The sequence below is a fragment of the Rhagoletis pomonella genome, unplaced genomic scaffold, assembly GCF_013731165.1.
Source record: "Rhagoletis pomonella isolate Grant_MI unplaced genomic scaffold, Rhpom_1.0 Rhpom_scaffold_00002, whole genome shotgun sequence".
NCBI classification, from domain to species: domain Eukaryota; kingdom Metazoa; phylum Arthropoda; class Insecta; order Diptera; family Tephritidae; genus Rhagoletis; species Rhagoletis pomonella.
Window position 1 is genome coordinate 15,765,303 of NW_023458556.1, and position 17,037 is coordinate 15,782,339.

Genomic DNA, 17,037 nt, shown 5'->3' on the forward strand with positions numbered 1-17,037 from the left:
CATTCTCGTCCCAATTTTGCCTTTTCAATTAGCAACACATATTAATTCAAGTTGGAATGACGCTCGTTTATCTTACCTTTCTCTTTCATACTTTGAATGAAAAAAAGGCAAAGAAATAAAAAGAGTGAGAAAATGCCTTTCCAATGATACCTCATAAGACTAAATCGGTAAAGTTTTGGCCCAGTTATTCAAGTTTGTCTTAAAAAAAAGTAGCATGAAAAATCTCATTGTTATGATTTCGTTTTTTTTTTTTATGCAATTTTTTTAGGAATAAACTGTTTTGTCATCTGAGGCCATTTTTTTTTTATCTTAAAAAATAATTTATTCGTAAAACACTTTCAAATCGGTCCAGCTCACGTAAATCTTAATATTTTTCCGAAAGATTTTGGTGCAAGTCTTAAAATAAAATAGATTTTATAACTCCAGTCGAAAAACATTTTTTTGTATGGGCAGTGATGCAGTCTAATGTACATATCGTCGTTTAAAGTACAAAACCGCGTATCAACAAATGCAAAACTTAGTATGCGAGTTTACCAAAATTTTATAGAAAAGAGAAAACTTGATTAGTTCAAAACGGTTCCATCTTTTCCCCTAATTATCTCTTCTTCTTATATCCAAGTATCGATATTTCAGTATGAACGGATAAGAGCTTGATACCAGGAGCTTCCGTCGAGCAGATTATCGCTTTTGGCAGTTACGAGGGTTTGCAGAACCACGATACGCGGTTTTGTACTTTAAACGACGATATGCACATACATCTTGGATAGTCTGGAGTCGATGCCCAAAATTTCAAAAATATCGGTAGAGCTGTTCTCGAGTTTTTCGAACAGAAAAAAAAAACAAAAAAACGGCTTTCAAAATATATATTAGTATAAATCACAAATGAAATACATTTTTTTAATAAAATCTATCCTATGGAAAAAGGATTATGAATAATCACATTTTGATTGTTGGTGTTATGAATAATTTTTTTTTCTTTCATTTCTGAGCATAAATAAATAAAAAACCTGAGCTTTAAAAAAAAAAAGCGCCACGGATAGATCGACGCGAAATTTAATTATCTTTTATTAAAAAAAATAAACTTGTAATCGGTTCATATTTGTGCTCTCAAAATTAATTTGTCCACAGCAACCTTTTTTGCCCCACTGTGCAACGTAACACTACACGGCAAAGTTGATCAACTAAGCAAAAAAGTCGCGTTGCGTCGTGGCGGTTAAGCAAAATGTCGGTAGGTGAGGAAATTTCATTTCGTATGCCGAGTGAATATTGAAATAAATTGCAAAATAATCTAAGCAAAAATTAAATTTGGGAAGAATACGGCAAGATAATTACAAATTAAAGAAATGATCACCACATAAGGCTCACTGAAACAACCGTTTTTGAAGGTTGCTGCATAAATGTATTTACTGCATAAATAAAATAAAGATTTTGAGGCGAAGTTTCGCTCAGCTGCAGTTTCAGTGCGCTTTACCTTACCAAAAAAAAAAAATCGTAGAACCGCTACAGTGTCGCGAAGCAAGTGCAGTCTTAGTTTTTGGCTACTACACACTATTAAAAAAAAAAAATTTAATGAAAGCAGGTTGTTGCATATTTCTGGAGACGAAGAACATTCTCGGTGGTTGATATTCTCATACTACGCCAAAAATAAAAACAAAACAAACATAAAGGAATCAAAAACGCATTAAAATTGACCGACTCGTGATTGTTATTTAAAATGTTGTATTTATTTACTTATACTTGAGAAATTACCACAAAAAAAACACATACATTTCGGCAAAAGCGTATATAATAAAATTAAACGAAAATTAAATATAAAACAACGCTAAAAGTAATTCGAAGTAACACGAAGCATATTTTCTTCAAATTATATATATGTAGATTGAACAACAAAATTACACAAAACAAAATTTTTATATTTAAGTAAAATCAAAAGCAAAGCTGTATTTTCTACAAAGTAGTGTGCGACTAACCTATAGGAGCAAAAAACCGACAGATGCATTCAGGATTTACGAGTACTATAAACCGTGTTTTGTACGTGGATACAAAGCCTAAATACTTCAAATGTTTGAAAAAAAGTTTTTTTTTTGAATATGTGTATTTGATTGCTTTAGCAGTTGACATTTATTTGTAATTAAACGAAACAGAAAGTAGGCAAATGAAAAAAATTGCATACACTTGACATTGATGTTTGTAAAATCGTTAAGAAGCCATACTATTTTAAACGTTGAGCCTACCCAACGATTCGATTTGCAATGTTTAAAATTGTTAGGAATTTTTGTGAATTACTCATGCGAGTGAGTTAAATTAGAAAATACTACGTACATATGTAATGTTCTCTTGAAACAAACATCAAATATAGCTCAATCCCATTAAATTAGTAGACATTTTATGTAAGAGGTATGCGTTTAACTATTTTTTGTATTTAAAGGCAAATGAGTTACTATTACATATATTTAACCTATTCAGTAATAGTTCCGAGATTAAAGATATTGCTAGAGAATTTCGTTTCTAGAACACGGTAAGCGCATGATTAAAGAAATTAAAATAAAATACATTAGTTGTTATTTATTAAACCTAATGCTTTTTATAGTGCATATTCTTTCATTTTTAATTATTCATTCTTTTGTATTAACTTTTTCATATTTTTGTTTTTAGTCGTAGTTCATTGTTTAGCCCTTTCCACTTTTTCCTACAATATAAAGTTATGAATAAATGCCGTGCCAACGTTCAATCGGTGCGCTGTGGCTATACAAAACGTATATTCTGCAAGGTTTCACACAAACACAGAATTTTATTTGAACTACCCTCCCTCCCTCTCTACTTCCAAACGTTCGTTCAGTCACCACCGTTACTAATGTTTTATCTACTTTACACCGAGCTTTATACATTTACTTGCTGTTTCATTATATGTTTACGTGTGTGTGTTAAGTTATACTGCAATTTACCTTGTTTTTTGTTTTTGCAAATAATGATTTTTTAGCTTTAATGAATTTTTCTCAAGTTTCTATGCGCACCTGTCCGCTCATCGCCATTTATGTATGTGGTTACATGTATTTCAAAATAACCTTTCAACAATATTTATTAATTTTTTATCGTTTGTTTTTTTTTTAGCTTTAATTATTTGTTTATTTCATTAGATAATTTTTGTTGCTTTTGTTTTTACCGCTGGCTTCTTGCTTGTTTTAAATATATATTTTAAGTTTCGTGTTCATTGTTCATCTGGTTTGTATTTTTGCTGTTGCTTATACATATTATGCTGTTGTTGCTGTTGCGATCTTGTTGGTAAACATGCCCGCACTTCATAGTTTTGCTTGCGTTGTATGCATTCAAAAATATTTGCCAAACAGGAAACCGAATATGGCCGCAACAATCGACAACGCTATATAAAATACCGGAATTTGCTTCTCGCCCAGTATCGGTGTATAGGCCTGATCGTACATCGGTTTCGAATAGGAATCCCGAATTTTGACGATTTCATCCTGAAATCAAAAGATAAAATGTTTTGTAACCTTGAAGAAATACCACTCGCATAAAGGCATATAAATATACACATATGTACATGATTAACACCAATAGCTCACACTTGAGATAGATAGATACTAAAATGAGGTGTGCACTATGAGCAGGCGATCTATTGTGTCCTTTTCTCTTCACAACACTTATTTAAAGCACAGATCCCTCAGAAAGTTCAATGGCTCAGACGTTCTTCTTTTAAAAACTTAATACGCATTTTACTAATGTAATTTAAAGACATATGGTTGGAGTTGCTGTTGTTGTAATAGCACATTGCCCCCTTCCCCTCTGAACGGTCTTGTAATGTATGTATGTCCCAGAATATAATTTAGGTAGGCCTTCTTAAGTGAAGCCATTCTAAAGGTTTACCCAGGAAGCGCTGTAAAAAGTGCTTGTCTGCATGCCATCTAGGAGGGCTTTCCTGTATAAGTTTATATTAGGTTTGTGTAAATCGAAGTGACTTCGAGTAGCTTGTGGAACAAACCTATTATTTAGCATTACAAATCTATTTTACGTTGCCATAAACCAATTTTGATATGAACCTTAAATAAACATCATAAGGAAATATAAGTTTTATGAATTTAAGAAGAGACTTTAGAAAAACTTCTCCAAAAAGCCTTCTGATGTACGTCCTACAAAAGCAGAAGCCCTGCAGTTTTTGCTGCTCCATATAAAAAAAGAAAGGTTTGTAGAGTATAAGGCCTTGTTGACTCTCAGGAAGGACTTTCGGAAGGGCTTTTAACTCCTGAAATTATCTACTGGGGTATGAATGCCACATACTTATGCAATGGCTAGTGAGACTAGTGTTGTTTGGTTGTATTTCCTTTGGTCGTAGTGGTAACGTGAGTCGATCAACGTATGATAGTTTGAGTGTACAGAACAACGTCATGTATTAAACGGCAAGAATATATCACATCACTAACTACTTACTGTAAGATGACGCTTCTCTCTTTGTAATTTCTCATTGTCTTCGCGCAGCCGCCTAATGTCAGACAATAGCTCTTCACGTTGCTCTGATGGTTGCACATTTGAGACCTTCAAATAAAAGTTAGTTAATTTTACCTATTCATCTTCTTTTGTTATATTGTAGTACAATTAGCTATTTAATTTATTGAAACTCACCTTCTCCTCGCGAAATGGAATTGCTTTATTTTCTGACTCAATTTTTGTTGACGTTTCTTTAACTATCTCGTTAGTGCCTATGTTAAAATAAAATTAAATATTGAGTAAATTTGTGTACAACATCAATGGATGAATCGCCTGCTACCTGAACCACCACTGCTGTCTGCGGCTGACGTTACAGTTGGCATCTCGAAGACACATCTCAACTTAACATCCATCAATTGTTGCGGTTCCGACTCCTTCCACTGAGAAAACGTGTAATGAAAGCAATTTATTTTCAAACTATGCGTATTATGATTTATTTAATAGGAGTACTTTTCCCATACTCACCAACTTATTCCAGTCTTCAACTGAACGATCGTGCACAACCAGGCTCTGCACCATGAACTTATGCTTATTCTTGTCGTTGGGATCATACGCAAATGGTTGTAAGCAAACTGTGTGTGTGTTGAACAATAATTTTTTATTACAAGTAATCATTACATTCAATTTAGTTATGCGACTACACATATCAACTTACTTTCAATTCTGGCATGCGTATGTGGTTCAAGTGAACCGAAATTCGGGCGCACACAGTACCGTTTCGGGGCGGTCGTTTTGATCTTGAACAGTATTATGTTATCTGTTGGATTAGTTATTTTCATAACAGTAATAACAGGACGAGTAAATGGACCTGAAAGTAAATAGAATAGAAAACATTTGCTATTAAAATGCATATGCTTAACCATTTTTTTGTAAATTATTCAACAGAAAGGGAATCAGTTATGGTGAATATATGGATGTACATTAGGCTGGGTCAATTTTGTATGGGGGAAAAATAAAAGGCATTTGCTCGTAATAGTAATATTATGTTATCTTAGGTCTAAGCCCATAATAATTGGCCAATTTAAAATATATCTTTAGCCCGCGCAATCGATTCAAAGTATATGAATTTTGAAAATAAACTTTGGCTGGTAATATGTAGCGATTGCGTTAATTGTTGTAAAATAATTAATACTACCAAAGGATTTGAGATAATTGTAATTTTCGACCCGTCCTAATATACATATCGATGGTCCTGTGCAATAACGACACAATTCAAAATCAGTAGATTAAAAACTGTTACTCATGTCTCTAATTCTCGTCGAATGCATGTCTAATCGTCCATACTTACTTTAGCAATCCTTAGTGAGGGATGGAAATAGATTAGACAAAGATTAGAGACAAGAGAGGAGCAAGTGGACTCTTGAAAATATTATTTGCAGATGTAGGCGCTGTACACAAGTGCCGTTCTGAAATATGGCAGTAATGTATGTGTTAGTCTTGTATCCAAAGGCTTCAACTGCAGATCTTCAGATCAAAAAAAAATAAAATAAATATAATTTTCTGTCCCACCTTGTGACAGTACGATTTACTGCGTGGTATTGAGTTAGCATTGTCGCAAACATCTACATATGTATATATGCAGGTGTTTAGACTGCAAATAGCCCAAATGCCCGTAAATTTTTATGAATGTGCCATTTAGATTTTTGATAAGCTGAGGACTAAGGCTAATATAACGTCATACATATTATTACAAAATATGGTAACAATATCAATCGAGCGGGTGCGTTTGTTTGTATGGCAATGATTAGAAGGGAATTGTGAATGTATGTATATACATAACTATGTATATGTACAATGCGACAGTCAACGAAGGTCTGCACACGCCATTTTCAGCAAAGCACAAAATGGACGAATAATTGTTTTTAACTTATCAAAAGGCCTTCATTAAGTATGCGATTATTTTTGCTTTTGTAGAAAAGCTAAAATGCATATGTACAGCAGCGATCAATAAAATAGTAGCAAAACTCAAAATGATGTAGTTTGCAACTTATGCAAACTTAGTTTTTATAATTTTCATTTAAAATATAGTTCGAGCAATGACAGAAATCACACAAATTAAAGTTTCATGGTTTGCACAAAGTTCAAAAAAATTTATAAAAATTCAAAAAAATTTATAAAATTTCAAAAAAATTTCGTGAAATTTTCAAACTTTGTATTCAGAATTTCTGGAACATTTTTGAGTATGCAGTTTTGTAGCCTATTCCATTTGATTTTTTAGAATTTTTTTCGTCGAGGGTGTTGCGGTAATTTTTATTGACTGAAACTTGCACTTTATTATACTAAAATTGAAAGGGCTACCAAACTACTGACTCAAAAATGTTCTAGAAATTTTGAATAAAATGTTTGAAGCTTTGATGAAAAGTTTTTGAAGTTTAATTAATTTTTGCGAACTTTATAAAAAACCTTCAAACTTTTATTTATGTGGTTTCTGTTATAAAAAAATAAGTAAATAAACATAAGTTGCAAACAATATCAATTTGAATTTCGCTAGTATTTTATTGATCGCTGCTGTAGGTGCATACATAATACATACATACAAAAGTATGTACATACATATATACAGCAGATATAAAGTAACGCCATAGATACACACTTATCCAGTCGTCCCACAGGTGAGAATAAAAATCAAAACTTTGAAGTTTGTCAGTATTCGAGCAAATTTGATCAATTCAAGATATCGACTACTGCGTCCCTAAACCCACCTTCGCCAGGCGCTTCAAAACGAACATCCTATCATGAAGAGAATTACAAACACCAAGCCCGAGAAGAAGAGGGGAAATAAATTTTTACACGGAATAATGCAGAAGTTGCAGAGATTGAGAAAGAAGAAGAAACAGTTGAGCACTGCTTCTATAGCTGCCTAGCTTTAGCTAAGAGCGGAAGAGCGGGCTTTCTAGGTAGGCACAATTTCAGCTCTCTGACGGAACTATCCGTTGTAGGAATAAAACCAAACCTACGCTTCTTAAGAGCTTCAAAATGGGTCTATGCAGAATAGTCACCGATGTTCCCGTGTTTCACAGTGGTATCACAATGGACCTGTAAGTTCGAAGTTAGTTGGTTATTGGACCGACTGCCACATCAAACTAACCTTGAATGATAGTCATTTTGTAAGAAAAAACTCAAGTTTGTTAATCATTTTATAACAATTAAATTTGGTTTATAATTCTTGCTTTTTCGCCAAGGGGGCGAATGTCATATTTATGTTACATTCATACACTAAGCAATTGCATTTTTTTTTTTTTAATTTCAGACCTTTTACTTAAATTTATTTGAATAAATCGTGTAAAAGTTGGAAATGTAAAGAAAAACAATTGCTTGATTTTTATTCAACATACGGCCCAATGTATAATTTATCTTTAAACGGGGTTATACCATGTTCTCACCAACATCGAAAACATGTTTTCGTTGCTAAAACTGGTCGAAATCTATTGTGTTTTCATCCATGTAAAATCTGTCAAACGAAAACCAGTTTTCGCTAAAAACTACTTGAAAGCTCACGGTCCACTCATTCCAATCAGTGCCTGCACCACTTTTCAACAATACAGCTGCTACGTGCGAAAATCTATGAGGCGAGGCCAATACAGATATCCGCTGGAGTACTCAAGCTCAAAGCAGGTAGCGTATTAACAAAAGCGCTCAAAACAAAAGGCACAAAATCGCAAAAGACAAACAAGAAAACAAAATGAAATAGAAGAATAAACGTTCGCTTTCTTCTGGTTGTCGTGTTTTTTTTTATTTTTATGTATTTCCAAGTAGCAATATTCTTCGATTGGGTTTTGTATTGTAGTTGTCTTCATGTGGTCGTCCTCTGCTTGAGTAGCGGCAATTTTTTATACGTGTGTGAAATAACAACAAAAAGAAAAAAATAACAGAAGACGATTGTGTAGTGGGCGCTAGTTAGCTTATGACTCGGGGTGAGATACTATAGTGTCACTAGGTACATGTGTGGATATGTATGTGGGTCATTTTCAAACAAAGTGTACATGGCAGGTATTTTTTTATATTTTTTTTTTATTTTTTACATTGATAAATTTATCCTCTGAAATCGTTTACTGACGTGAAAATTTTTGCAGTATACGAAATTGCTTTTAGGCTTATCAAAAATTATTATTTTTGCATTTTTGTAAAATATTTTCAAGAATGTCACTTTTTTTAAAGTAAGCTAAAGGAATAAATAAGTTAAGAAACTGTTAGAAAAAAGTATACTAACCGATAGGTATTGTACTGATTTTTAACATTAACAGGGCAATTCTGGCAACTGCATTTCACCTCACCACGGTGTTTCAAGAGAGAAAAGTCTTTCGTAAGACAGTTGTCTATTCTGGTAACTATCTTAAAAGCTCTTTACTATCTTTCGAAAAACTAATTGAAAGATCTGCTAACGAGGAAATAATATATGCATATTTTTCTTTTTAAAACAATCAAAAGTAATAAATAAGAATAAATAAAACAAAGCAAAAAAACATAGCAAAATATTTAAAAAATTAAAATAAAGTTAAACTAAAACTTCTCAATTAATTAAAAAAACAAAGAAATTTAATTTGAAAAAAAGAAAAAAAAACCGCTACCCGAGACTCGAACTCGGATCTTGTGAACGGCATGGTGCTAAAATAACTATGCAGTGTCATATGATTTTAGCAACTTAAACTGGTATGTACACCTATGTACATTAGGGTGGTCCAAAAAAATGCATGTAAAATAGTAAAGTCGGAATTTGTATGCTCTCACCCCCTAGGACCGTTCTATATCGAAAAAAGTGTACCCCTATTCTGATATGATTATACATATTTACATATCTACATACATATGGTTTGGCTTCACTTAGCTAACTGACGACAGCTTTACTTTCAAGAAAACACCGTTAAACACGCTTATCATAACTACTAAGTAAGCCAAAATTTGGAAATTATTTTATACGCTGGCTTCACTCTAGTCTATTCCTAATCGAATTTAACAATTAAGTAAAAATTTAGTTAGAGCCAACATGTCACCTCGATTCCGAAGTCATGAACCCCAGAAACCCCTTATTATCATAGTTTCGTTATGGAATGTATTTGTATGTATGCCATTATGTAGTTTATTACCAACAGCTGAACATTTCAGCAATGCGCCAACGTTGCTTTCATTGCGTCATTTTGCGTCAATATGCGTTTGAGGCAGATAGCCAACATTTTTTTACACTACATGTGCTTTCTTCTTCAACAATTCTTCATGCTTCGTCGCTGTCCACCACACTATTGTGGCAATCATCTACTCACTCACTGACTGGCGACGTGCTGCTTAGTTAGTTGCTCAGTCAGCCAAAGTTGAAGATTTGCTTGCCGCTGTTCGCCTAACGCCGCAACGCTAGCATTTTATTGTTTTCACAAACAAATTAAAAAATCGATTTTTACCCAAATTGTGGGCGCACAAAGCAGACTATTTCCGACAGTCGCACACCAGTAATGCTTTTTTTTTTACGCAATTAGATTCGCAACTTCCATCTTTTAAGCGTGTAGACAGGCGTCCAGTCAGTTGTGGCTTAGAGGCCCCACAGTAATATGTATGTATGTATATGTACTACGTGTACGTAAGTAGGTACATATGTTTGCAAGCACTTATCGCTGGGAATATAATAATAGCTAAAATAACTTATGTCATGGAATGCTGTGCTCATTGACCTAAAGACCCAGCCTATTTTGCGAATATTTACTTAAGTGTGTTAATTCGTGTGCATTGTTTATGCGGACGCTGTAGCCGATAAGTTGGTAGAACTTAGGTCCGATTCCTCTTCCGAAAAATGTTCCCAAAATAGTTTTGTTTTCTAATAGTGGTCGCCAACGTCTACATATGTTTCATATCATAAAAAGCTTCCCACATAAAACCAGCTCCCGTCCAGAGGCGGCGTTTGAGAAAACGCTCGGAGCCAAATATTTATTTTATTATTGCTGTGTAAGATAGGATAAATACTGATAGTATGTTACACATTTCTACAACTTAGTTCAACTATTTGTATGGCACATCTAGATTGGAGTTTTCTAGCGCCTTGAAATTTGCACTTTATTTAATGAGCTATAAAACCCAAAATTTGTCTAAAAATTCTGGATAAAAAGTTTAAAATTTTCGGGTGCAATGTTGAAGTTTGTTGAATTTTCATAATTTTTGTACGAAGTTTGAAATGTGGATTTATGTGGGGCTGGTTAGGTAAAGTGCTAGACTTTAAAAAAATATATATATATAAACATTAAATAAACAAAAGTAAAATAGCCAAAACTAGTCAAAATGTCGCTTGACTTAATCAGCTGGTCACAAGGGTATATGAATGTACCTCGATAATTTGTTTCGAAAACGCATATACACTTTCCGGGAGCGACAGACAATCTGCCTATACATACATGATTCTAGTGCGAGTTTATGAGCGCGAAATAGAAAATTTATTTTTTGGCTGCATTTCAAAATACGGATGAACATAGCAATAAATGCTTCATATAAATAAATCTCTTTAGTTAGCGCTACGATCTACTTCTGATGTGTTTCGAAAATTCAAGTAAAAATTCAAAAACCCAGCATACTTGCATGTATGCATGTACATTTCACATACATACATATGCATGGGTATTAAATACGTATGTATATAACTCGAAGAGGAAATGGAAAACAAAATTTGACTAAAAAGCATCAATGGGACGCGTATTGAAATAATCAGAAGAATTGTTGTGATTATTATTCACATATGTATGTACTTGCTGATGCAAACCACCAACACATAACCAAATTGTTTGCAGGTGCCGGCGGGTGATAACCGGAATCGCCAATTGTTCGAGAATTTAATAATAAATACCGGCTTTATAGCGTTCGGTGATAATATAGAAGTTTATGTGTGGGCATTTACTTCAATAGTGTCATAAACCAAAAAATACAAATATTGAGCTAAGAATGCAGAAATTAACGCTAACGTAAAACTTTCATAGCTCTATTGCTTACCAGTACATATTTTACTAAAACAAAATATATAATAATTTTGACTATAGGAGTATGTATGTATGTACGTAAATTCAAAACTTCAAAGTCGTTTTTCCCCCGAGATTCCCTTTTTTGAGTTATGACACTATCGAAGTAAATGAGCGACGTGTATATAGTTTTGAATTTATACACCATATCTATATACATACATACAGATGCGATCAACTAATTAGCAACGAAATTCAAAAGGATATTGTTTGCAAATTATGTTTATGTATTTATTTTTAACAATTTTCATTTAAAATAAAATTCAATCTATAACAGAAACCACAATAATAAAAGTTTAAAAGCTTGCACTAATTGCAAAAAAATAATCAAACTTCAAAAAATTGTCATAAAAATGTCAAAATTTCTAGTTAGAATAAGAAAATTAAGATTAAGAAAATTTTCGGGTATGCAGTTCTAGTCGTTAAAATAATTGATTTTTTATATTTTTTTTTTGTGGAGGGTATTGTGCATTTTCTTCCATATAACATATGATCAACATTTTTTTTATGTGAAAAAACAGCAGCACCCTCCACAAAAAAGAATCAAAAAAATCAACGGTCATTTTTAACGACTTATAAATAAATAGATAAACATAATTGCAAACAATATAATTTTGAATTTCGTTGCTAATTACTTGATCGCATCTGTACATACATGCATACATTAATAAATACATATGGGCATACGAATGTACTTTTATATTTAAAAAGCAAACTTGCGTAAAAAGATTTACCAAATAGAAATTATGAATGAAAAATATTGTAGTACAACGTTCAATCGATTTTGGGATGAAAGTGAAATTGACTTTGGTTGATTACGGTATTAGGTTAGAATAAATGAACAAGTAGTTTAGCCAAAAGATGACCCGGTCGGCTTAATTTTCTAAACTGAGGGTTCAGACTTAAAATAACTAATTCTATTGAATAATTGAAAGTTATTTTTGACGACATTAAATATACAATTTATGTATGGACATCTAAATCTACATATATATGTACATATCGCTACATTTCTTTGTACAAAAGTACGGAGATTACTACAAGAAAACCTAATGGAATTTAAACACAACACTTACAACATTTGATTAATTAAAGTCTCATATTGAAACCATAATTTTAAAGCAATTTACAATAAAGGAATATACATGTCGGGTTTGGTTAGGTTTATATCTTTGCAAAGAAACAAAAATATTAGATAGGACCTTTATGAATCGGCATAGCGATATTTCATATCTATTTCATTATATTCAAAGGTCAAACGTTCCATGACGGTTTTGCAAATACACGCATATGTACAAACTATACATATTTTGTATGGATATGTATGAAATTTGTGACATGACAGATTTCTTCGTCGCAAAAAAGAATCACCGCCAATCCTTTCGCTTCGCCAGATTCATTCGCTCCGCAAGTGATAATACCACCCATATTATTGTTGTTGTAACAACAAACAAATTCCCCAAAGAGTCTTTTGGGGAGTGTTGCTTGAGGGTCGTTCCGGTTACGTGGACCCGACTGTCGTGGGAACGCATAGATTCCAGTTGCCAAGCTTGTTTGCTTTAAAGATGCATTAGAACGAAATTAAAATTTACAACATTTAGCGCTCGCACATTAGTTACCTCGGTAAATGGTACATTGGTGGACATACATACATAAGTATACTAATTGCATAGTACAAAAACTAGCAAAGTTCAGTCCAAATTTCACGGCATGAGTAACGCGACAAAATAAAATCGTTGATAAAGCAATGTGCTGAACGTAATTACAGAAATATATAGAACCAATTCCGCTGTGAGTAAATGCAAATCAAAGCAATTACAAGCAATTTCTCACAACCTAATTGAAATATAGGCAGACAATGGAAGACGAGATTGTTGACTTTGACTTTTAGGAAGCTGTTAACCTTTAATAGTTGCACATATCAATAATGTTTAAAAGTTACGAACAGACATTTGTGCAACATAAGACTAGTTGTAATGTTGCAAAAATTTATACCCAAAATATTAGCAATAAACTTAAATGGTATAAAAAATAGGAAAACTTATGCTTATCTTAAGCCCGCTATACAGTTCAATGCGAGCGTGAACGGGAACATCCACAAAGGCAAAGAATTCCATTTGTATTCTTATTACGGTGTTGGCATGAGGCGATTTCGTTCACACACATCTGTTAAAACTTGTCGTCGACATGCGAATGCTTTGCATACGCACACAGTTGAGTGTGAGCTTGAAAAATATGCATATTATACTTTTTCCAATTACTTTTAATTCTATAATTCTGAAAGATATTTTAATTCTCTATCTTTTGGTATATTAACTACTGCAAATAGCGAAGTAATAAGGAAAACATTGGTCAAGCCTAGATATTTTTGCTCGAGCCTCATGGCGGCTGGCGTTGACGTTAACGTTAACGCCGCTGTCCGTATTGCCATCTGTAGTCCGTTTTTTACGGGCAGCGACGCCAATGTAGACTCCCATTCCCCATATTTTTGTTGTTGTTCAGTTGCCTATTGGCCTCACACACTTACCTATAAAGCGCAGTTCGCTTTTTGGCTCAATGATCAATTCCTTCGGCTTCTCCATTGTCGAAGCTGGTGGCGTAGTTGTTGCTGTAATCGCTGCCGTTTTGCTACTTTTGTACGAACGATGCGTCAAATTATCCAATGATATATGAGTATGCTTTTATTTGTATAAATTTTGTTTCTTTCGATCACTTTACACGTCCGCCTTCGACAATTGAAATATATCTTTGATTTTTCCCCGTTTTTTTCTTCAAGGGCTACTAGTGCGCTTCTGCCCCTGCCAATAATGCTGCTTCTTCTGCTTGGTTTTTTCTTCTGCTTCTTTGGGGCTCTGCTTCTTCCACTTGCCCGTTTTTGAACTTGGCGTCGTTTCCAGGTATTTTTCTTTCACGCTCCTTTCTCGTATATTACCAAATTACCTTTTAATGCACGGAAAACTTATTTGAATATTAAAATAATTATAGTCGGAATTTACACACTATCCACAATTCTCCAAGTCGCCTTTTTCTTCGTTTGCCTGCACCTCCGATTCGCTCATCAATTTTTTGGCAAGTAAAAAATTTGCAACGCATGCGTCATTTTGAATTATTCGCCGTATTTTTGGCACCTATTCGCCGTATTCATTTCTTCGTCTGGGGCGTGTTCGTTTAAGGAGCAAACAGGGTTGCATGAAATTAAAGCCTTTCATACCGGCCGTTTTCACGTGCTGGAAAATCTCGCTCACGTGACGACGTATGCGAGAAACCGCACGTGTAGAACGCAAAAAGCACGAAGCATGCTTTTTCTCGCATACCGAGCGGTATGCGAGCTCTCGCTTGCTTTCAACTGTCATTCTTGTTTTTTGACAGCTATGTTCTCATTTCGCAGAATTCTTCAGAGTAACAACTTCGTTTATTTTGGAGGCAAATACAAATTTAGAGGCAGCCATTTTTCATTTGAAAATAGCATCCATCTCTTTATGCAGATTTTCTAATTTTCCCAAACTTTTAATAGCCTGCAAGGCTTGAACCTTCTTGTTTGGCGACATTTTACAGATGAAAAAGTATGCTGTCAAATGCCCAGTCAACAAACCTCTATCTCGCTTGCGACAGAAAAAAGCAGAACGCAAGCGAGATTTGCAACCATGCGAAGACGGCCGGTAAAAGCAGTCTTATTGGGTCTGAGCACACTAGCCTGCTCAATCGGACTGAGCAGTCCACCACTCGAACGCACACTGGGCTGGGCAGCCGGCCGAAAACAGGTTTCATTTTTGTATACAGGAACTACGCATGATTGTGTTAGTGCATGTGGCACATGCAAACAAAACGAAATAGAAAACATGTTGTATATGTGTGCGTGTCAGTCCACCGTCAATCCGCGATTTTCGCAGACTAAAATGAGCGAGGAAAACTCGAACTCTCTTCCCCTTCTTATCCACACAAAAACCGGTTTTAGGTGGACTGAGCAGTTCAGTGTGCGGAGGCCCATTGAAATGTTTGCGTTTGTTCTGGCAACACCACATTCGCCTTGCGCATTAGCCTGTGTTTATACACGGAAACTTTTGTCGACCCGATTTTCCCTTTGGTGTTGCTCGTATCATTTACACCCGGCGACTTTTTTGTATGCAATTGTGGCTGTCGGCGCCTCGTCACTCTCTCTCCTACAAACGTCGAGCTGCCGCAACAAAAATCGCCGTGTGTAAATGAGCATTTAATTAATTTGTATATATTAATTCTGTTACTGCTGCGATTATGCGTAGGCCAATTCACGAATTTGGGTTAAAATTAGTTGCATAAACACAATTTCATGAATCCAATCATACACGAAAATTTAAGTATGTACAATGACTATGCCCACGAATGTGTACCTAGCATAGCGTATAAACACATCAAGGGTTTTCATCTAAAGTGAAAAAATTACCCTAATCAAAATTTTCTGCGCAGGCGGCCTTTGACCGAGCTTAAGGATTATAACACTTAGTAGAATTCTCCTTCCTGTGTTATCTGAGAAGAGGGGCGGAAGGATATATCTAAATATCTCTTATACTCCACTTTTAAATAAAATACAAAACAGAAAATGGATTGTTTATGATTTTGTTTTTATTATATAAAAAATATCATCTTCAGTGATGATTTAATTGTCTGGCAGCGATCGAATGATGTCCGAATCTCCAGGATCAGTGATGGACATGGTGCACACACGGAAATATTTACCGCAAGCGGTACCTAATTCGATGTTGGTGCCACTGTAATGTTGAACTTCGGTCTTCGCCAACATAGCGTAGTACTCAATCTCTGATTTCCTACAAGTAAAAACGAAATAAATTTAGAAATGCATAGTAAGATGAAGCAATACGTATGTGCTTAATAATTTCAGAAAGAGTCTCTAGTAGTAATTGAATATCAACATTATATGTCTGCTTAGTACATTCATCATCTAGCAAATTAAATTAGCTAATACAATACGAAACGTATTACCTGGTGCATTTTGCTGGAGCCATTTGGATGTCTGTCATTGCACTTGCCGCAAACATAGGCGCGCTATACAACATTTGTTCTGAGAGTAACTACTCCATAGCTTCCATTGCGAACAAATTGAATTGCAAAATGCAAAAAAACATGGGAAACTTGTATGGGAGCATACTTCTCAGTCTCGAAAGACTCCATATGGCTCCAGCAAGCAAATCAATGGAATACTACTTCTCTGTAGTCGTACACAAATGTTTGCGCTTCTCACCTCAAAGCTGGAGTGTTGCTGGCAATCAGCACCAATTTCGCTTTGCCTTGACGCAGGGTTTTTAAAGCTTGTTTATAACCCAAGCAATATTTGCCAGACTTCATCACCAAGGCCAAACGGGAGTTGGTGCTTTCCAAAGCCTTTTTCTGAAAATGAAAACAAATACACACTTATTTAGGTTATGTTCAAACAACGGAGGGATTAGGCACCACGTGTCACTGTCCAACAAAAAGCTGAATTTACCTGTTTTTTGACGGCAACCATGATTGCAGTTCTCTTAGTATAAATACAAAGTCAGATGGAAATCTGAAA

At 34.4% G+C, this 17,037-nt stretch overlaps 2 protein-coding genes across 3 annotated transcripts; both read right to left on the bottom strand.

The window, feature by feature from the left end:
• Positions 1-1,687: 1,687 nt before the first annotated feature.
• LOC118733126 (vesicle-associated membrane protein/synaptobrevin-binding protein) lies at positions 1,688-14,591 on the bottom strand. 2 transcript variants are annotated; one of them, XM_036462366.1, is made up of 8 exons: positions 14,490-14,591; positions 14,017-14,429; positions 5,156-5,308; positions 4,966-5,072; positions 4,781-4,880; positions 4,636-4,712; positions 4,444-4,548; positions 1,688-3,479 (listed from the first exon to the last, which is right to left on the bottom strand). In XM_036462366.1, the coding sequence occupies exons 2-8, from the start codon at positions 14,069-14,071 to the stop codon at positions 3,327-3,329; spliced, it is 750 nt and encodes a 249-aa protein (XP_036318259.1). In that variant the 5' UTR covers positions 14,072-14,429; positions 14,490-14,591; the 3' UTR covers positions 1,688-3,326. The 2 variants fall into 2 exon arrangements, with proteins under 2 accessions (XP_036318259.1, XP_036318258.1); XM_036462365.1 differs by having other exon boundaries at positions 14,017-14,569.
• A 1,475-nt stretch (positions 14,592-16,066) lies between these two features.
• Positions 16,067-17,031, bottom strand: LOC118733127 (60S ribosomal protein L30; the record flags this gene model as incomplete). Its single annotated transcript, XM_036462367.1, is given in 3 exon segments — positions 16,067-16,291; positions 16,726-16,871; positions 16,969-17,031. Coding segments are annotated over 3 exon segments (336 nt in total). The 3' UTR covers positions 16,067-16,122.
• Between the last annotated feature and the right edge of the window lie 6 nt (positions 17,032-17,037).